Source organism: Colossoma macropomum, unplaced genomic scaffold, assembly GCF_904425465.1.
Source record: "Colossoma macropomum unplaced genomic scaffold, Colossoma_macropomum, whole genome shotgun sequence".
Lineage (NCBI taxonomy): Eukaryota > Metazoa > Chordata > Actinopteri > Characiformes > Serrasalmidae > Colossoma > Colossoma macropomum.
The window spans coordinates 51,696,047-51,717,283 of record NW_023494792.1 but is presented as its reverse complement, the minus strand read 5'-3'; the positions used below and the strand labels follow the sequence as shown (position 1 = coordinate 51,717,283).

Here is a 21,237-nt window from a genome sequence, read left to right as displayed (position 1 = left end):
AAAAAATGACCATAGTTTGATCTGGCTTTGTGTCCTGATCTTAATCTTTAATAATAAAATTTTATACACACAGGGATGACAGTACACTTAATGAACGCATTCAATTTTTTTCTACAATTTTAGATTAAAAAAAAAAGTCACATGCGTCTTTTTTGCACCAATGGGTGTATTTGATGAAAATATAAACAAAGATTAAACAAAGATTAATAACTAAGTAATAAAATTTTGCCATATTACCACCTGAAAGTAGACTACATAACATTGGGAATATGAAACAGGCTACTGAATATTCAGGATATAACAAAACAGCAAGAACAATGTATTTTATAGAAACCATGAATGCTGCAGATTTGGAAAAGAGACAGTAGCCTGCTCTGACTGGCTGACATGTAAAGCCTGGTAGAAGCCAGCATAACAGCTTCACCTGCTGCTGACCAGCATCCAAAACACAACAAGCTGGTATTGCTGCTGATCAGCGATGCTGGTGTTGTTTCTAGCAGGTCCAAATTGTCTTTAAGATGATAAAAAATGTGTTTTCAGTTAGATGTGTCCAGACTTTTAACTGGTAACTTAGATTATAAAGAGACTGTTTTGGTGTACGGTGAATTCTCGCCTCACACGCCTAAACCACAAAAGCACCGAGTGTTCTCTATTTTGTCATTCATTTTTGACATTTATCCTTTATATTTCACATCTACACCACATTTAGCCTGTTTTTCGTGTTTTTGAGGTGCCGTGAGGGTCATAGTCCTTCCTCCTGGAGAAGCAGGTCTCACAGCAGCAGCAGGTCTGCTCGTCTCTATGGCAACGTTCACAAACTTGCCGCCGCTGTTAGCCAGTGAGCTAACGCAGGAGACAGCTCTGAAATGGACCCTTTACCAGCTTCGTATTATGGAAAAATAGATAAATCTAACCCAGTCATATCCTCTTTTGAGAAGGATTTAAAAGAGTTCAAATTACACATGAAGAGAGTTCGTGATTCACCAAGCTTCGACCACTCGTCTTATTCTAGAGGGTGAGATAATATGCCGTTAACGTCAATTAACTTAGTCTGTTTGTTACGAAGCAGTAATAAATTTGGCTGGTAAACTAGCTAACTTAGCTAACCTAGCTAGTTAGTTAGTTAGCTAACGTATTCTGAGTTTAATTTTGTGCTGGGTTTAACTGTAATGTTAATGTAAGTTACGTGGTTACCTTTGTGTCTGGCAGATCCATGAAACTTTTTGATATATGGAAAAAATACGAACCTCGCCTTCCCACTCCTTATTTTCATGAACGCTTGCTGCATATCGCAGATTTCCTTTTTGCGAGTAAAGTAAGTCCTTCCTTCCATTCGTCCTTCCATTTCAACGAGTTTTTACATTGGTTAGTTTAACTGACTTGCTATCTGACATAAGCTAATGGAGCCTAAACTAGGCAGCCTTCAGTCAGGCAGTGCTTGCACTCTGAAGTCTGTGGGCTTTGTGGGCAGTTGTGTTAAAACAGGCCTGTGTTAGGCTGTGTTGTAACTGGTTAATGTTTCTGTCTGTAGTTTGTCAGGCTGGCGCAGTGGCAGGGCTACAGGCGCTATCTGCACCACTTCTGTACTGCTGGCTTGGAGAGCATCAAAGATGTGCAGCAGTTCAAGCAGTCATTCTTTCCAGGGGGCTTTGATACTGAAGGAGCAAATCTCATGGTTAGAGACCTTCACCCTTATAATCATATGAATGACATCTACATTTTATTTGAACTAGGCCTAGGTTTGTAAATGCTAGTTAGTATATTTGGTAACACTCAGCAAGTGTAAGAATTAAGCCTCTATAAATGTCTATATAAGCTTATGTCCATTGTCATGAGAGGCTTGTGTAGTTGTCACATAGCCGTATGAACACTACCCTATAGCCTATGTAACATATCTCTGACCTCACAATGATTTGATTCGATTTCTTTAACAATGATTTCATGAAATCTCAAACTTGTTCTAATTCTTTTGGCATGATTCAAAATTATTATAATATACAAAATAAATGCATTCAACACAAATGTGGAGGAACTATTTAAATAGTAATGGAGGATAAACAATAAAAGCAATATAGATCTTTTTTACATTTTTAACACAAATTGCCTGAGAGTTTTAATTTGGCCAGAAAAAGTACATTATGATTAAATTATAGTTGTTTCTAAGTTTGCAAAATTGCTGCAGTTCAGTCACAACCTGGGTGATTTCATGAGAAGAGTGCTTTGTATTAGAGACAGAAATCTGCCAAAAAATGTTTTTCAAGCCTAAATACATTAAAGTTCATTATTAACATAGCGTATTATATTTTTATTACGAAGTTCATATATATTTTAGGAATGCAGGCATTTGTACATGTCTGCATATACAGTCACTGAAGTTGCATCTCAAATATTACTAAATAAAAGTTGTATAAATGTAAAACTATTGCCATGCTCAGATGTATGTCTGCACCCATGTTAACAGTTTATGTTTAAATTTAACATTAACACATTAATTTAAAGTACAGTTGACTAATTGACTCATGTCCTTAAGGTTTACTTTCCTCCCTGTCACACCAGCTTATTTAGCCATGAAAATAATGTAGTGTCACACTGAGTCACATGATGGAGAGTAAGGGACATCACTGAAGTCTTCAGAGGTACTGAGAAAAAAAAAAAAAACTGGTACATTTTGCTTTTATTCAAATTTTTTGATAGGGTCTGTCAAGCATAACACCACCCCGTCACACAAAATAGACAGGAAAAACAGTTTATGATTTGTTTTGCAGCATGAAAAGTCATGAAATTAGCTGTTACAAAACTAACATTAGAAGGTTTAAACTTGATAACAGGGAGCACCCCTCTGACACAAGTTCAGTGTTATGGGGTTATAAGTCTCATTATCATTTTGCACAAAAATATAAAAATAGTTACTGAAGTGGGAAATGAGCAATATGTAATTGAAACTACAATTGAAATTAGCATGTTAGATCACATGGAATTACCCTTTCAGGTCCGTGTATTACATTGAATGAATGCATTTTTACACCCCTAATCTCTGGGCATGTCAGAACTAATTGATAGCTGGTGACTGGTAAACTGTGTGTGTTAGTTCCGTGCTCTGCAGGGAGAGTGTCTGTGCACCTTCCATCTGGAGCGGGAGAGATCCAAGCGGCCAAGTCCAAGTGGGCTACAGAAGCTGCTGGACATTTTGACATTTTTGCGCATCATGATGCAAGCCATCCTGCCTCATGAGAGCTTGTGCTGGTTACTATATAATGGTATTTAATGCAACTATACTTCACTTTGACATAGAATGATATAAAATGTTGATTGGAAAGTAGAAACATTTTCTCTATCTCCTCAGGCTCTTTGCACATATACAACATATGTAGGTTCCTGATGTCCGTGAGCCAGGGCTGCACAGGTACCCACCCATACATGTTTTCAGTGACAGCATGGGTCATAGAGGATTGTGTTTTGAGTGAAGATGTTCAGTTGCTTTTAAGCTCTGTGTTGTTTTGTTTTCTCTCAGGCTTTAGAGTACCTGCTGTGGGCCTGTGTGTGTCTGGAGACATCTGTTCCACTGTTGATGCCCAGGTTCTTGCCCTGGAGGGCCACACTCTACTGTGCTGTGTGTGAATGTTATTATGATGGCCAGGCTGCGGTTCAGGCAGAGGTCAGTTTCACATCAGCGCTAGAGAAGGGGCTGTCTGTGAGGTTGGAGTAAGAAAGTGCTCACTCTTGATGGCCATGGTGGTATGGTTCCCCTCTCAAACTCATAAATAGAGCTCTAGATGTAAAGGTCAGAGGATTGACAAAGCATAGTTTGAAAGTCAAATTACTTTATTTAAACTTTAAATATTTGTAAACAATGTAATAGAAAAAATATAACCTCTTGGCTATTTCAAGTAATGGCATTCTTCTGGAGCCTTAAGATATCTAGCAGGAACTGTCTTCAAAGGCCTAGAGTTATTATTGATGTTTTGCTATTCATTCATTTTACATTACATAATTATTTATATATAATTTGGCAATTAATTACATGTTTTGTTACGTAATTGTATTGAAATTGATTACATTTACATACATTGTAAATTATTGCTAGAATTTTCACAACATATAACAAAATAAAATACTGTAAAAATATCTATTTGTTGTAGATGTTCACTGCATATACATTGTAAAACAGCGAATATATATGTTCACTGATATTATTTTTAATTAACATTTTAAATAGGTCTGGGACATAGGAGTGTTGATGCAAACAGTACATTTTTAAAAAGTGACCATAATCATTATTACTGTTATGCCACTGTTTCTGACCAGGTTTTTGCTAGACGAGCTCTTGGTAAAATAAGTGAACTGGGAAAGCTGGAGGAGATGAGTGGCTTGCCTTCATCAGCTGAGACACAGCGAGCCTTTAAAGAAGCCACCATCAAAGTATGTGTGAAACTAAGATCATGACATTTTATCTGCCATATAAATAACTGTGACTGACAGTTTAGTCATCTTTTTTTGTTAATTGTGTGCAACTGTTGAAGCACAAGCCTAAAGTGCCCAGATTGCCTGATTAGCTATCTTGTTTCATAGCTGCTGATACTTAGTAGCTCCCATCTGGTTTCTATTATTTACCAGTAATTACCTCAACCCAGCTGATTTCACTCAGTTCCCAACACAATTCATGTTCCGTTCGTTGCAACATAAACATATGATTGTGAAAGCTAACAACTGCCGGAAAATAATTTCGATCAGCTCAAACAATTGCGATCACGTTAAGGCCTATGTAAAACCTCCGCACCATTATTAAGATTTAAGATACAAAGCACAATTCTTTAATCCTTGTTTTATTATTGTATTAAAGTGGGTTTTCCTCATGCGTTTCAATATGCTGTGTTGAGTTCAGCTTGCAGTGATGGTATTTAAACGGTCAGTGTATGAACCGAGGAAGAAACCCAAAGGACTTTTCAGACCTAAACAGAAGAGCAGTCTCAAGGAAGGTCACAATGTGAGTGTCTTTTTCTGCCATAGTTGCACTCCCTACATAGTATGTATAGCAACAACCACTAACTTGCTCACTCCCTCCAGATTCCGTGGCCTCGGACGCTGACTGAGCGGATCTTGATGGAGCTGTTTGAGGGGAATGCTGCTCAGTTCCTGGCAGTGCTGGAGGGGCTGTGGGACAGTTCCTGTAGACCTCTGCACACAGGCATTTCTGATGAACCTGAGATCCAGGAGGTGGCACTGGAACTCATATCAGCCGGCATCAGCATACTGTCCGGTATACCTATCCATCCCAGGCTGTTTTTTGTTTTGTTTTGCTTTTTTCTTAAATGTCTTTACAGCTAGTTAACCTGGAACTTGTAATTACACAAAATGAAACATAAGCATGCAGGTAATGAGAAATAAATATATCCTTATAAGTTTGATTGCATGTTAGCAGTGACAGGTGATAGATTAAGGAAAAAGTAGTAAGATATTGGGTTGCTACAAGGCTCGAGAACAGTTTTAGTGTACCTTGGCATAGATTCTACAAGTCTCTGGAACTGTACTGGAAGGATGGAACACCAACACCATTGGTGATTTGATGATGGCGGTGGAGAACAATGTCTAACACATTGGTCCAAAATCTCACATAGGTGTTCAACTGGATTGGGTTCTGGCAACTGCAAAGGTCGTAACATATGATTTACATCATTTTCATACTCATCAAACCATTTAGTGTCCCACGTGCCCCTTACCCTGATCTCTAAGGGGAGAGGTAGACTCATACCATGCCAGCAAAATTACACACAGGATAACTGTAGGGTTTAAGCATTCAGGGCTGTACCATTCTCTTGCTGTATGCCACACATGCACTCACCAGCTTACTTGCCTGCAATATGGTGAAGGATGACTCATCTGACCGTATCGCTTTTTTTCTCTGTAGACCAGTGCAGATTGTTTTTCACCACTGTCTTTAGATGGGCATTCATCTTTATGCACTGTAAATCTACTATAATATTCCTCTAGTTGTGGATGGACTATTCTTCCTGACACACTGTGACATGGCATGCGGTGACATCACCTGAGGAACACTTGGTCTTCTCTTTTTTTCTTATATATCACACTGATGCACAAGCATCGCTGTCATTGAATGTGCACATTTGACTACAATTTCCAACCCTATTTACTAATGTCTTTCTCATAGCTTTAAATACGGATGTCACTTTGGTCTCTTTGACTGAAGTTCCTGCCATCCATGCACCAATAATGAACCCTCTTTTAAAGTCACATAGATCTTTTCCACTTGCCATCTTGATCCTGAGGTCAGCTGGTCCTGCTCAACATTTTTCTACATGCAAAGCATGCTAGGATGTTATTTGGTTAATTGTGTCATGCTGTACAGCTGCAAACATCTGCATGCATTTCTCCACTTATTTAATCAATTGTTTTCCTTAAAATTGTTACCCTTCTGTAAATAGTATATATGAACAACTGACTGTTAAGCACTTAATAAAATGTAGATATAATGTGATAATAATAGTTACTAGAGTGTATACCAATACACAGTTCCTACACAGGCAGAAAGAAATGGACACAACTGTGAATTTTTTTTTTTGCTTTAGGAAACGGAGGCTCCTCAGATCGAATTTACAATGACAGCCTGCCTCCCTCTTTAAATGCCATCACTTCTACTTTCACACTCGTGGAAATGGCAACAGCTGGTGAGTCTTAGATCTGAATTTGATTTTCCTGTTTGGAATTGTTTTTTGATCCTGTTTTTAATATTTTTTTAAATTGATCTGAGGCTTAGATTGTGGTTAATGTGTTATAAATAGACTGTATATAAACAAACTGATTCATGTTACATAGGGAAGAATCAGATCTCTGTGGATGCTGCTGTGAAGTTTGTGAAGCTGCTGTTCAGATATGAACAGTGGGATGCGTTTCGCAACCTTTCAGACAACCTTATGGCAGTATTGTCTGTAAGTCAATTGATAAAGCAAAAAATATTTTCTGTGGAGCAAATGGATGTCAATTTAGTATTCAGTGCATTCATAGCCTTCTCTTGCTTCTTGCTTTTTGGAAGAACCTGGAGGGCCGTTTCTTCCGGAAAGCTGAGCTGGAGCTCACTGTGCTGGAAGCCTTAGAACAACTTTTATCCAATCATAAAGTCCGATTGGGTAATAAGGAGCCTGTCATGACTGAGGCTTTAACTGGTATGAGCCCCTTCTTACCCAAAAATTGAATTAAAACAATTTTTCCTTACCCCAACTTGGTGAAGTTATCTTCTTTACTTTTGCACTGGAGCTGCGAGGCTAATGTAACTTATTCTACATCAGTTATCATTGTGTAAACTACATGCCTAAATTATTCCACACTTGTCAACTGTTAAGCAATCTCAAATAGATTTACTTACTGTTGTAGACATACTGTTTTGTAAGTACACCACATAGCTAAAACAGTGGTAGCATCTTGAAATCATAAATTTGATTTCTGCTGTCGTATCATTTTAGATAACTGTCTTCCATGTTGTGAGATGGTGGCAGCTTTTCTATATTGTGCTGTATATTCCATTTTCTTCCCGCTTTACCTCTATCTTTTTTCATTTACAGAAAAAGACAAAAGTGTGGGTCAGGTAACCATGACAGATGAGCTCCTGAATCTGGTCCTGACGCTACATGCATGTGTCTGTGAATCATCCCAGGTCAGCTCTCTGTCACTTACTCAACCAGTAGAATTTTTCAAGTTCAACAATGAGAAATGACTGACAGTGCATGTATGCCTGTTTGTTTCTATGTACAGGACATCCAGGTGGATGGGGACATAGTGCTAGATATTGTGCTGTTCCTCTGGGCTAAATGTAAGGTTGTGTTTCAGAGAGCTCAGGCAAGACACTATGACCCAGTACGTTACCTGGGCAAGACAGAGACCCAAGACAAGGTGATTATTAATTAATGTAAGATATGTGGCTTCTGGCTTACACTTTCAATATCCAGATTTGCCGTTTTACTGGTAGTATAAAAAATTCAAATACATTATTCTTTGATATCTTGTATTGGACGTATGGCTGTGTAAGGATGTAGACTGAAGTTAATGCTCACTGTGTTATATAGTGGGTACAGACTCTGTTCCTACTGTGTGAGGTGGCTCAAGTCTGCCAACTGGCAGAAATGGACCCAGTGATGGTGGCTGAGATGACTCTTAGGCTGGCCATGGTGCTGGAGAGCAGTGCAGACTCCCCTCAACAGTCTGGTACAAAAACAGGTATACAGCTGCACCCTGTTTTGCTAGTTTAACAAATATACGTGAAGCCTAGTGTAGGACTATAAAATCATCCAGTTCACCTAGCTCTGTGTAACATGCCTAAATTAGTCCATCACATCCACATATGTGAACTGTGTGGAATTAGTACTTTGCTTTTGTCTCTGCAGCCTCAACTGAAGACAGCAGTCTGCTGTCCACACCTGCGGAGAAACATATAAACATAACTTTCATGGTATGCTTGTGTAAAAACGTGTTTTCATTCAATTAGTCCAAATGAACTCTTATTTTAATCTATGTAAAAATGCCAAATGATTGAATTGTTCTGATGTTATTTGATGATGTTTAAAGTGATCAGTAATTAGTGTGTGTCTTTTCTTAACTCCAGACGTCCCAGGAAGAGCTGCTGGAGATGGCGTGTGGTGTGTTGGAGAGAGGTCTGGAGTGTCTGTCCAGAGGCAGGGCTGCATCTCTCCCCTGTGATGCCTCAGCCATCTCTGACACTGTGTTCTTGCAGGTAGTACTGTACACAGTCTGCTGAGGCTGATCTGAAATCAGTCCACATGCATGAAAAGAATGAATAACTGTCATGTGTACCCATACTGCAAGGGATGTAAATATAATCTGAAGGTAGTGTTTCAACTACATTGATTTTGGAACGTCATTATTGATTACTATAGTATTCAGTAAAGTATGTGCTTATTTTTTTGACAAAAATAAAATCAGCCTATTTTCAAATGCAAAAAACCTTGATACATAGACTTTAGATACAGAGTACCTAATGGAACTGGCCATTCGAATTCAAATAGCTTTTGATGCTTCTTAAGGGGAGCGCTTCACATCAGTGACGATGTGTTTGTTATTGTCTATATTCTGCTATAGTGTAAATAGTGCTTCCAGTCACACAGTATTTTTAAAAGTAATTCTGAATCATATCAAAATTGAATCATAGTAAAATCTGAGATTTCATGATGCCTACAGAGTTGTAAATTAATCAAATTGTTGTGAGATCAGAGATTAAGACCCTGTACATACTGTATGCCTAAAAGGTGAATTTCACCAATTTATCAAAATCTCTGCATAGTGCTGTGGTTAAGATGTAAACATAGTCATCCAGAGTGATTTGATATGAAATGGTTAATTGTAGAAACCAGGCTTCACAATATCTACAGTGCAAATATAGCACTGAAATATTTCTAAAGTTACTATCCAAAATCACAACTTAACCTACATGTGTTTTTCTGAGTTTCATATGTAATGTTGATAATGGTATAGTAGTGGTTATTCCAAAAAATAAGTATTCTTTGAGTACTTTTTTTGCCTTGCAATTCTCTGCGTGTACCTCTTGATCATGAATGTATTTTAAAAATACATTTTAGGCCAAACCTTTATGTCAACTATCATAAAACAATGTCTGAATCATGAACTTTAAAGTGCGGCTTTTCTCTCTCTTTTTTTTTTTTAGAAATTTGGTGGAGCTCCTCGGAGTGGGCAGCCAGAGAGCACCAGCGCTTCATCAGTCAGTGCCCTCTCCATGGACATACAGGTTGAACTGCTGGCTTTCCATCACAGAGTGTTCCTTAAACTCTTAGATACCTCCCCAGGTGAGAGACGTTCACCTAGGTTAATGTACATAAAACAAAACAAACAAACAAACAAAAAAGAAAAGAAAAAAAAAGGAGAGAAAGAGAGAGAGAGAAAGAGAGAGAGTATGTGACTTGGATGCTGCTTTTTCTTCTTCTCAGATGATGAGAATGTTGAGGGCATAAAGAAGTCAGTGGTGCAGCTGCCTGAAGCACATTCAAAGAGAACTAGAGCAGGTGATATTAACTGGTTGTAACTTTGCATCTTTGCAAATGACCATGCACTCCAAATTGTATACTGCAGCCTTTACATATATGCTGCAGCAATCTGAGCATAGCCTCTTGGTGTACTTGTAAACAGAGAGTGTGCTGCTGGAGAAGATCAAAAAGAACAAAATCTCCAAAGCTCTTTTCCTGATGCAGAAGGCTTTACTTTCCTACAGGAAAGACCCCACTAGCAGAAGTACCAAAAAGCTGCTTGAAGTGAGTGCGGAAACTCATCTCATAAAACAAATAAAACAAAATAACACTCAGAGCCTACACAGTAATTTCTGACAGTCTGTATTATTTTCTGTCTTCTCTGCCTTTCAGGAGGCTGTGGTGTTAATGGAGAAAGCAGAAATTGAAGAGAAGAGACTGGCTGGTGCTTCTTCTCCTGCAGAGGTGGTATCAAGAATAGAAGATGGCAGTCCTCCTCCTCCACCTCCTGTCCTGCTCTCATGTACTGACTGGTCTATGACCTTCACCCCAGCAGTGTATACCCTAGAGGAGAAGGTGCTTGTCATGATGGCACTGCACTACAATCCAGTCTGTTGATTATTATTTGACTACTCAACTTCTCACCCTTCACATCATCGCCATTATTCAAAGCTCTGTCTTTTTATGATGCAACAGAACTATACAAGCCATACAGCCCTCAACTCTTCCTGTAGTGTGCAGTCAGTTAGAACAACCAAGTATATTAGAGGACGCTGTAAAGTACTTTGGTGAAGTAAATGATGCATTAACTTTGTTCCATAACTAAGTCAACTAATCTTTGCAGCTGTTTTTGTTTGGACAGCTGATATTTGTCTACTGATAGAGTCTAAGGCTGAAGAACATGTTCTGGTTGTACTTTTGTTTTTGTGCAGGTTTGCTGGTACCGTATTTATGGTAGAGAAGCGGAGGGTCGTAATTTTAAAGTGCGGATTGGAGACAGCCACCTTCCTGGCACAGGCGATACAGTAGGCCTTTCTTTATTAACTCTATTTTTATTATCTCCAAAGATATAAGATAGAAAGTGACAGCATGTACATTTAAACAGACATTTGTATTTTCTCCTTGACTACTTTGTCCCAGTAGATTGCACCGCATCTGTCTATTAAGTCGTGTATGATCTCAATCAGGTTCCTTCTAGAGGTGAACGTCTGTTCCATATAAGTGGGCTGGAGCCCAATCAGAAGTATGTATTTGCTGTTGCTGCCTACGATGCTCAAGGTAACCTAGTCGGCAACACCATTGGAGAAACCACCAGACCACTCCTAGCCTCTCTGCCTTTACCGCTGTTGTCAACCTGGGCCCACCTGGCTCAAGTAGGTGCACGTGGAACTATGGGGCACAGTTTTATGTGTTGTGACAGGTAAGGCTTAGACCAATCAACTTTGACTCTCTCTGTTCCAGGTGGCTTACCAAACAGGCCAACATACACTAGCTAAGAAAGCCTGCAGCGAGATTTGGAGTCACTTTACACTTCCCTCAGCCTCTCAGGAACCTATTGATGAGAAAGAACCTGAGGGGCTTGCTCAGACAAGGTTAAAGAAATATATTAATGAACACAAATCCAAGTGTACGCAATATTCTGCTTATCACAAATATAGTTGATTAGCCAAGATGTATTTGAAGCTAATACATCACAAGTACACAAGTTAAAGGATGCTTATACCCCATTGTGCAAATTAGCTGCACTTACCTCAAACCATGCTGACTTTTTAAATAATCTCAGATAGACTTTCTTATGTGGTTTCTGACACTGTATAGCATATCTATAAAAAGGGCATTTGTTGCAAAGCAAGAAAAACAGCTGTTACAAAGCCTGAATTTGGCCTGTACCTTGTCCCTTTCTGTAAAGGTAGTTTAATAATGTTAATTACTTGTTAGAAACAATAGACTCGTAGCTCCAGGGCAAAACTAAAGAATCAAATTTCAGACATTAAACATGTCTTGGCTGATTGACTACATTTGGGATAAGGAAAAAAGATATTCAGACTATTCCTTTAAGAAGCTTACATGCCTTGTGTTATTTTCAAATTCTAATTTAAGACCACGCACGTCTTGTTTGCTTTCTTTTATAACCCTGAAGGCTGCATCCCGAGGTCCTGAAGCTGTCCTCTCCTCTTATGCAGCAGTTTTTTCTCTCTTCCATCTTCATTCAGACAGACATCCACATACAGGAGAGGGAACTATATTGTGACACCCTCTGGGATGAAAGTCTCTTGATCTGGGGACAGGTTAGTGATAAAATGAAATATTTTGTATTGAATGTATTTAATTTTTATTTGTGAATTATTACATTATTTAAAGCTGCCCAATGAACTTTATGTCCTATAGGATGTTAAGTGTTATAGGATGTTATAGGATGCTATAGTATTTCAATGAATTTTGAAGTGCTGATGGACAGAATCTTTGTGTGGCAGCTTCAGTCCGGTCAGGTCATTAATACTTCTGATGCCCTTCTTATCACTTCCTCTGCAGAAAGCCAGACTTGCAGAGTGTGAGAGGATGCTGGTGGCCATAGATCTGGCTCTACATCTCAGTGATGGCAGTGCTGCCCTACAGGCAGTAGTGAGCTGCTACGGCCTCCTGGCACCTCTTATCTACTATCAGATCCCATCAGATCCTGTGATTCAGGTAACAGTCTATAGGTTAATAAAAGTTTCTCTTCCTTATTGGCCCGAGACCAGATTTGCTTTTCAGACAGAGGGATCCTTGCATGCATTTTCAAGCTAGTGCCCACGATTTAGAAGAAGCTTTAGTCTTCATCCTATGGCACAGTACAGTTTCTAACCATTATTAGTTCTTTCTGCTTTCAGGTGTTGTTAAAATGTCTTATGGTGCTGCAGGAAATCCCAGCAGTGCTTAAGCAGAAACGGCCAGCTGCTACTACTGAATCACTGCACCATATGGTGGCCTGCATCACATACTATGTAGCTAAGGTAACATATTTCATAACCAGCATGCAAACAGTCTTTCCAGTCGGTTCCATTCAGTACCAAATCCATTGCAAAACTCACAGTGGTCAGAAGGTCTGCACCCTTAATGCCACCCTTGTGCTCATGTAGGGCTTGCGAGCCTTCAAGGAGTACCGTATGGCGTCATCAGTGATTGAACAGGGCAAAAAACTCCTACAGGAAATCTTTGAGAACCCTCAGCAGCCCCCCAGCAGGCCTGCACAAGTGGAGCAGGAAGGAGTGAGTGCTCTTTACCAAACTTTTAGTGACTTGCATCAACTTGAATTAAAGAACATACCTATACAGTAATGTGCAAAAGTCACACAACACTTTTTTTTTATTTCCAGTCAAGGTGGCCATTAAGTATGAGTTATTCATTTTTAAGGAGATATTTCTGATGAGGTTAGAAGGTAAAACTGGAGTTCAAAATGTTATGAAAAGATACTGAGAAAATGGGACTCCTAACAACCATGCAAGACCTGGTGGACATCCAAAACTGTCACCATTACCACCTTCCAAAAAAGAGTGGAAGCTGTAACAAAGGCATAGGGTGAATATGCTAAATACTGAAATATTTGATGTTATATTTTTCTTTTGATATTGTATTTAGTGGCTTCAGTGTTGTTTTCTGTTAAAATGTTTTTTTCTATTTTTTCTCTGATGCTGAAAAATGAATAACTTGTATTTAATGGCCATTTTGCATAGTGCTGTATGACGCATTTGTAGTGAATTACAGTGAATTTGAAAATGCTTTCTGCACATTTCAGGGGGAGAAACTCCAGAAGAAGGCAGTGCTTGCTCGTGAGGAGGAGCTTAGTGAGCAGCTGAAGTCTTTGGAGAATAGTGCCTTGAGGCACAAGAAAGCAGAAGTACTAGGGAATTGTGATGTCACGACCTGGAATAGAGAAGGTAGAAAGCAAGCTGTCAGAGAGAGGGGTCATTCTGTCTCCAGTCTGTCAGGCTGGACCATTAATAGAACTCTGTGGCCTTTTTAAAGTACAAAGTTCTCTTGTTTTCACTCTTAATGTAGACCTATGTAAATCACTGTGAAGGGAGACTTTGAGTAGTAGCTTATGAATGTCTCCTTTTTGTCTATTTTTAGACAGAATGACCCTAAAACATTATACAACGTGGGACCATATTTTGCCTTATTTTATGTTAAAAATATTTGACATTAAAAGCAAATGGATAACGTGAGACCTTTGTAGAGAATCAGGTCAGTGTCAGTGTTTTTTTTCAAGTAACAGGTTCTCCTGATCCTGATCTCACTGGCCATGAAGACCCTATGGTGCTTCATATGGTTATTTGTTGCAGCTCTCTCAGAAATGCCTTCAAAGAAGGTACACTGGATAGCCTAATATACCATACGAAATACCATATTCATTGTGTTCCCTCACATAGTTACTGTATTGTCTGCATGTGTTTTTTCAACTCCAATAGTTATGAAGTTTAAACACAAGTCTTGCTTCATTGAGTTTGCTGTGTTCCTGCTGCAAAGGGCCTTGCAGGAGGATCAGCTGGAGCTGCTGCCACAGTGGGGACAGGAGATCTTCAACTGGATAAGCAGGTTTGTGTGTGTTTATGTGTTCACACGTTTTCAGGTGCATCATATGACCTTCTGATTATGCGTCTTAAATATGTGATTTTTGACCAGACGAGATGAAGGTTTGATAGTCCTGAAGAAGCCTCAAGAAAAAATGAGGAAAGATCTGAAGAAATTCACGTCATCTGTCATAGAGTACAGCAATAAAGTAAATTAATTAAATTACAATATACCTATATGTACACTTTTTTTGCCTGCCCTATACATAAAGCTGTACTTCTCCTGTTAACTTTTTTACCAGAAACAGAAGGCCAGCAGTTTGCAAAGTGATAAACAAAAGAAAGTCTCAAAAAAGTTGTCTGGACCAGGAACCCAAACCTCTGAGAAGTAAGCTTTGAAGTGATAGTTCCTCAAAAATCAAGTGTGCACAATTTGCAGCTTATTTACACCTTTGTGATGATTTAGTTGGCACAGTTTTACGTGGTTTGTTATAAGCTCCCATTACTTTTTAGCAACATCAGCCTTGAAGCTCTTATGCAAAACCGCTTCAGAGCCCAAATATGTCTTGGTTGTATGACCATATTTGGGCTCTGAAGCAGTTTTGCTAAGAGCTTCGAGGCTGATGTTGCTAAAAAGCAATGGGAGCTTATAACAAACCACGTAGAACTGTGCCAACTAAATCATCACATACAGGTGTAAATTTCAAGTAGTTTTCTCACGTTGTTTCCGACCCTGTTTGACATAGTGTTTACTAAAAAATGAACAAAAGTAAACTGAATAGCTAAAAACAGTAGAGGCAGCCATCTTGAATAATACATTTTAATCTTGCTCTTTTGCTTTTTTTTTTAGTTTGCACAATGCTAATAGGTGGATATAAGCTTCTATTACTTGCTACCTACATTAGCCCTGCAAAACTAAATTTAATCTAATACATTTCTGAAAAGTGGAAAATTGTGTTCTTTTTTGTTGAATGTTTCCTTTCTCTCTGGAATTTGTGTCATGTCTGTACTTCATGTTGATGCAGCTTGTGGCGTGGCAGAGATGGAAAGGCGATGGAGACCCTACTGAAGCTGCTGACTCCACTGATCAGGCGGCACCAGCGGCGGAGGAGGCTGAGACAGGTGTGCTCAGATGAGTGGCCATGGCGCTGCTACATCAACTTGGCCCTGGCCCAAGCCCACATGGGTCTGCTGAGGAAGAGCCTGCAGCCCCAAGCCAGAGCTCTCCAGCACTGGTACTGTCATATATTACTACTATACCACAGTGCTGCAGGATGCATTTTTACATTTACACTTGTCGAGCTGCATACACACAGTTTGTTAGCTCTAAAAAGCCTACTTGGATGGCACATGTGAGTCTTTTAATGTGTACCAAGGATTGTGCTGTATTGTACTATTGAACTGTTGTGCTATTATGCTGTCATATTGAAACATTTATTTTTGCTATTAGCTTGTTTTATTTAACGCTTTGGAAACATCAACCTTCAGCTACAATGTGTCATCCTCTCAGCGCAGTTGTGAGATTTCTTTCTATACGCCTTTAAAAACTACAGTTACAGCAAGATGTCTCCACTACTATTCTCGCTGGCACATACTGGAACACTGGTGAAATGGAAGAGCATTCCCCAACACATCAGACCTCCTGAACTGAGCCCGCCAACTCTCAAAGCCATGCCTCAGCCTAAAAAAGACCCCATCCACAAAGCCAAAGACAGTCAGGGTAAGTAAAAACAACCTTCTAGCTTTTATATAGTAGCTTCTTGACATTTTGGCTTTTTTTTAGACAGATTTGTGTCCCATGAGGCAGATCCGGCTAGTTAAGATTTTTGTGAAACTAAATATTTAAGTCAAATGTGTTAAATTGGACTGCAGGTTGGTAATCTAGTAAAGGTACAAGACTAGGGCTGAGCACTGCTTATTTAAAGCCGGAAACTCACTGAGCAGAATTTCACTTAAATATTGAAATTCTTGGCCATTAGAAGTGTTAGGTCATGATGTTGTCAGTCTGACTGGCTTGCACAACCTCATGTGTCTCTACAATACCAAATAAAATGTAAATGTAAGGAGCAACAAACATCGTTGGAGAGGAGACTGTGGAGAGTGAAGTTGAAAGTGAGTTAGACTCGCCACGCACATGGATGACCAATGACTCAGACAGCAGTGAGCCAGCTGCACCAACAACTCTGACACAATGCATCGTCTCTCAGCCACTGGACACACTCTACAAGGCCTTAGTACACCTCCGGAGAGCTATGGTACACATACATTCACTTTTATTCAAACTTAAGGCAAATGCAGTTATTAAAAGAAAAACTTATTGTAAGATATTGCTCTTTCTGTGTGACTTGCAAATTTTGGTGATATCTTCATGCTTTATGGACCTACATGCAGGTACTGGCTCATCGTGGCCGCCTTTGGACATCTCTACAGTGGGTGTGTAGGATTTTGTGGGACGAGTTCAGCACCATGGTGTTGCTGGTAGAACGTGACTCCCTGAGCAAACTGACTCTGGATCAGTTTTACACACTATTCACACCCCTGCTGGTGCTGGCTTCTGACCTGCTCATGGACATGATGGAGAGGCTACAGGTAGGGCTGGAAATATTTATTATCAAGAAGGAAAATATAGTACATAAAGAAAAATCAACATTTTGAAGACATTGCACTCTTACTGGGCCTTTACATTCAATTGTAGATGCAACATCTTTAAAACTGCCTTTGCTAATTTTGCTACAGTTAGCAAAAATAGGAATCTATCTTTCACAGAGCCTTTTTGACTCTTCAAAATTTCAACATAGAAGATACTGGATATCAGAAATATGTTTCATCGTTTTATAGCTTATGCCTAGCTACAGACCATTTCACTCAGCAGCCAATGTCTGTATTCAGTCTGAGGGCTTTTCTTGTGTTTGTGGTAGCTGTGGAAGGAGTACGATGGGGAAGGTGAAGAGCTGGACATCAGACCACTGAGCGTTGGAGCATTGTTGGACCTACGCTGGCTGAGGAACCTGATGCTGCACACTTTGGAACTCCTCTACCACCAGGCCAAGTGGGAAACTCTTGCCCACCTTGCTTTGCTCTACAACTCCTATACTCGGTGAGTTCTCCTGCTGGGATGGGGAGTGGAGAGGTAGTAGTTAGACTTTTTGTAAAGTTTTTGTGTGTGTGTGTGTGTGTGTGTGTGTGTGTGTGTGTGTGTGTGTGTGTTTTAAGAAGTATCAAAGCAGTCTAAATGAGATTTTGTCCCACAAATGGGACAACATCACATGTTTTTCAAAGGCCCTGCATGAGAGTCCTTTTTTTGGTGAGGAATAGACACATCCTTACTGGTAATGATGTTTCAGACATAAGTGCACCATTTAAAGGTGACCTTTCTCCCTAGTTGACAAAAGTCTGTTGGGCTGCTTTAATCATTAATGTGATCTCAATTTTAATGTGTGCTAATTCACTCATTTTGTTGGATATATTTCAGGGAGCACTACACTCATCTGATTACACCTGTATTGGTACATGCTCAGAGGAGACTACTGGAAAGAATTACCTATTATGGAGGACCTCCAGTTCCTCAACCTCACTTTATTCACACAGAAACAGCTACTGGAGAGAAGGTGAATATAAGGCTTAAAAACTTGACTTTTACACATATTATTCAGTGATTAACAATACGATTTATTTTTCAACTACAATGAAATTAATAGACAAGTTGAAGTAGTTATAAAAGTGGGCAACTGAAGTGTGGGTTTAAGGTGCTGACTATATATAATTCTACATACACTGGAATTGTACTGTGAAATTATCCTTTGTTCACAGATTTCCTGTAGAAACTATGCAGGCAAGCAGCTGTTCTTATATTGGGCCTCCAGTGCAGAGGGTCAGCATAGAGGCACAGAAAGCACTGCAGGCCCAGAGCCTCTGGAGCTGGCAGGTATAGAGTGATCCTGAACATACTAATAGCACTTCACCTGCTAATTGTGCTATGTATGTGGGTAATGTGTGGAAGGCTGTTAGTCATTTGCCGAGCCCCATTTTGTCATGTGTTACTGAGACAGAGAGAGTTGTGTTTGTGTGTGTTTGTGTTAGTGGTGTTTGTTTTTTCTTTTGTGCAGAGGTGAGAAGAGCCATGTGTGTGGTGTGTGTGCCACTGGATGTTGAAGATACCCTGCGATGTTTCAGAGAGACTCTGGCCAAAAGCCGTTACACATTATCCACATTCCAGCACAGCCGCACGCTCCTTAAGCTTCTGCTGGCTGGCACACAAGATTGTGAGTCCCTTGCAGTGTCCTACACACTATCTACAGCTCAGACCCATTCACACACACGTAATACTAGGCCTGAAAAATTAATCGTTTTTATATTGCAATCGCAGTTTGAAATGGAGTACTTTTAAACAGCAAGAGCTGTCATTTTAATTATTGATGAGCTGCCTATAGATAAGTTGGACCAATCAGAAGTAACCAAACACTCATGATTATTATTATTATTAGTAGTAGTAGTAGAAGTAGTAATAGTAATTTCTGTTTGCAATTATGTTACTTGTTTCTCGGTTTCTTAGTCTTCTTATACATTCTGTCTTGGTGACATAGTACATTTCTGTATATTTATATAGTAACCAGATTGTAAAGTTTCTTTTAGTATTAGAAAGGTACTGTATACATTTTTCTTATTATTAATATAATTATTACTGTTAGTAGTAATAGTTATATTATGTACATAAAAAATCATAAAAAGTAATAGAAGTCTGTATCACCCAAAACCTTTTTGGTTGACATGGACTTGTATTATTTTAATTACTTGTACTACTTCTGTTACTAAAGAAGCAAACCCAGTGAAAGTAAGTACACCCCTATATATATGTAGATCACTTCTTCAGATGTGTCAAATTGAAATCAGGTGCACCCAATCAGGTGCTAATGATTACATAAGACCATTAACACCATTAGAGGAACTTTAAACCTCATATTTAAACCTCAGATATTTGGTCTAGTTTGCTCTTTGTTGTTGGAGCTTGGGGAGTCGTCATGCCTTGATGAAAAAGAGCTCTCTGAGGCCTTCAGAAAGACGATTGTTGATGCCTATGAGTCTGTGAAGGAGTTTGAGGATGTTTCCAACATATTAGCAATCAATCTTTCTGTTGTCTGGAAGATTATCTAGAGTAGAGAAGTAGAGATGATCTAAACCACGCCAACATGTCCCAGCCAGGCTGCCTTGTCAAAGTGCATGCATCAGCCATGAGAACTAGAGTGCACAATTTCACCTCCATGTGTGGTGTGTGAGAAGGAAGCATTTGCTGTCTAAAAAGACCATCAGGGCAATACCAAAGTTTGCTAAACAATATCTAGGCAAGGACCAGGACTTCTGGAACAATGTGCTACGGACAGACGAGTCATAGATTTGTTGAGAGTTGTTTGGCCAAAAGCTATGTTTGTCGAAAACCAAAGACAGCATTTGATCAGAAGAACTTCATACCAACTATAAATCATGTTATGGTTCGCGGCTGCCTTGCTGCCTCAAGCCCTGGCCGACTTACAGTCATAGAATCGACTATGAATTCTCTTATATACCAGAGAGTGCTTGAGGAGAATGTGAGGCCATGCTAAAAAGTTGAAGCTGAAGAAGTGACCCTTCCAACAGAATAAAGATTGCAAAGTCAAATAAATGATTGCAAAGTCAAAGTTCCTTTGTTTTTCTGTTGATCAAATGCTAATATGCCCATATATGTCAAAAAAACAGAACATTTCATGAGCTGTATTTGCTTTTTCACATAACTGTATGACACCAAACATGTCTTGGGTGATTGATTATTTGAAGTAAAGGGAAAATTGTGTAATTTTTTTGCCAAACCATCACTTTAAAGGGAGATGCTTGCTAAATTTTGGGGCTTATATTGGGGATTTCATGATGTCTCATAATACGTTTGTTTCCTCACTTCTTTAGCAATGGAGTTACCGTTCTGTAAGGAGTTATGCAGGGGCAGAGTAGAGTTCAACATAGCAGCCACCACTGCACCTTCCATTGGCCCTCCAGACCTGACCAATGAAGACTACAGCACTGTTGGTTCTGTGTACAGCTCCCCTCTGCCCCTCTCCAACATCCAGACTGTAATCTCTTCCTACAACAGCTCTATCAGTGAGAATACCCCACACAGACATTTAGTACCTTTTTTTGTTGACATTGTTTCACAGTTGCATGGCCAATTCACAAACTACCTCTCTTTGTCCACTAATGCAGAATACCTTCAGGCAAATAAATACAACTCACTTGAGGTTCAGGCCCTGCATGACCTTGGGAATCTGCATTTCTACAATGGGAATCAAAAGTATGTTCTATGAATGAGTTGTTGCACTTGTATATCTCAATTACTAATCATGACTAATAAGTCATTAAGAATAATGGCATGCTTGTTTTTATGTGTGTGTGTGCACAGGGCTGCTTCTTCACACTGGAGCAAGGCTCTGGACTGTGCCCTGCAGAGCACCGGGGTGCTGGAATCTTGGGATGGAGAATCGTGGGCCAGCAGCTCCTCTCAACAGCCCCTGAAGCATGCTGGCATATGGGGCTGTCTCCAGGGAGCTTTGCTGTCGGCCAAAATTGCTCAGTGTGTAAAATTAAATCTGACATCAGTATCAATTTCGAAAGCTTTCACTTCAGCGATATTTCAGTAATATGATCACACTGTTGATGTA

The 21,237-nt window shown here is 39.5% G+C and overlaps 1 protein-coding gene across 1 annotated transcript in view; it reads left to right on the top strand.

Moving 5' to 3' along the window:
* The first annotated feature begins 492 nt into the window (after positions 1-492).
* cfap54 (cilia and flagella associated protein 54) overlaps positions 493-21,237 on the top strand; it is a 40,599-nt gene continuing 19,854 nt past the window's right edge. Inside the window, exons 1-44 of the mRNA XM_036577533.1 lie at positions 493-1,015; positions 1,210-1,315; positions 1,532-1,675; positions 3,089-3,257; positions 3,344-3,403; positions 3,486-3,655; positions 4,306-4,419; positions 4,883-4,984; positions 5,065-5,257; positions 6,585-6,683; positions 6,832-6,944; positions 7,049-7,178; positions 7,575-7,666; positions 7,765-7,902; positions 8,076-8,226; positions 8,394-8,458; positions 8,612-8,740; positions 9,689-9,827; positions 9,969-10,043; positions 10,168-10,289; positions 10,398-10,580; positions 10,937-11,029; positions 11,192-11,377; positions 11,466-11,596; positions 12,145-12,292; positions 12,537-12,692; positions 12,875-12,997; positions 13,124-13,252; positions 13,780-13,921; positions 14,260-14,352; positions 14,453-14,579; positions 14,667-14,763; positions 14,857-14,942; positions 15,580-15,789; positions 16,108-16,274; positions 16,619-16,809; positions 16,946-17,143; positions 17,473-17,651; positions 18,027-18,162; positions 18,365-18,479; positions 18,661-18,816; positions 20,489-20,680; positions 20,783-20,870; positions 20,979-21,149. Of these exons, the coding sequence (XP_036433426.1) occupies positions 867-1,015; positions 1,210-1,315; positions 1,532-1,675; positions 3,089-3,257; positions 3,344-3,403; positions 3,486-3,655; positions 4,306-4,419; positions 4,883-4,984; positions 5,065-5,257; positions 6,585-6,683; positions 6,832-6,944; positions 7,049-7,178; positions 7,575-7,666; positions 7,765-7,902; positions 8,076-8,226; positions 8,394-8,458; positions 8,612-8,740; positions 9,689-9,827; positions 9,969-10,043; positions 10,168-10,289; positions 10,398-10,580; positions 10,937-11,029; positions 11,192-11,377; positions 11,466-11,596; positions 12,145-12,292; positions 12,537-12,692; positions 12,875-12,997; positions 13,124-13,252; positions 13,780-13,921; positions 14,260-14,352; positions 14,453-14,579; positions 14,667-14,763; positions 14,857-14,942; positions 15,580-15,789; positions 16,108-16,274; positions 16,619-16,809; positions 16,946-17,143; positions 17,473-17,651; positions 18,027-18,162; positions 18,365-18,479; positions 18,661-18,816; positions 20,489-20,680; positions 20,783-20,870; positions 20,979-21,149 (5,957 nt within the window). The 5' untranslated portion in view covers positions 493-866. The remainder of the gene's footprint in view (positions 1,016-1,209; positions 1,316-1,531; positions 1,676-3,088; positions 3,258-3,343; positions 3,404-3,485; positions 3,656-4,305; positions 4,420-4,882; positions 4,985-5,064; positions 5,258-6,584; positions 6,684-6,831; positions 6,945-7,048; positions 7,179-7,574; positions 7,667-7,764; positions 7,903-8,075; positions 8,227-8,393; positions 8,459-8,611; positions 8,741-9,688; positions 9,828-9,968; positions 10,044-10,167; positions 10,290-10,397; positions 10,581-10,936; positions 11,030-11,191; positions 11,378-11,465; positions 11,597-12,144; positions 12,293-12,536; positions 12,693-12,874; positions 12,998-13,123; positions 13,253-13,779; positions 13,922-14,259; positions 14,353-14,452; positions 14,580-14,666; positions 14,764-14,856; positions 14,943-15,579; positions 15,790-16,107; positions 16,275-16,618; positions 16,810-16,945; positions 17,144-17,472; positions 17,652-18,026; positions 18,163-18,364; positions 18,480-18,660; positions 18,817-20,488; positions 20,681-20,782; positions 20,871-20,978; positions 21,150-21,237) is intronic.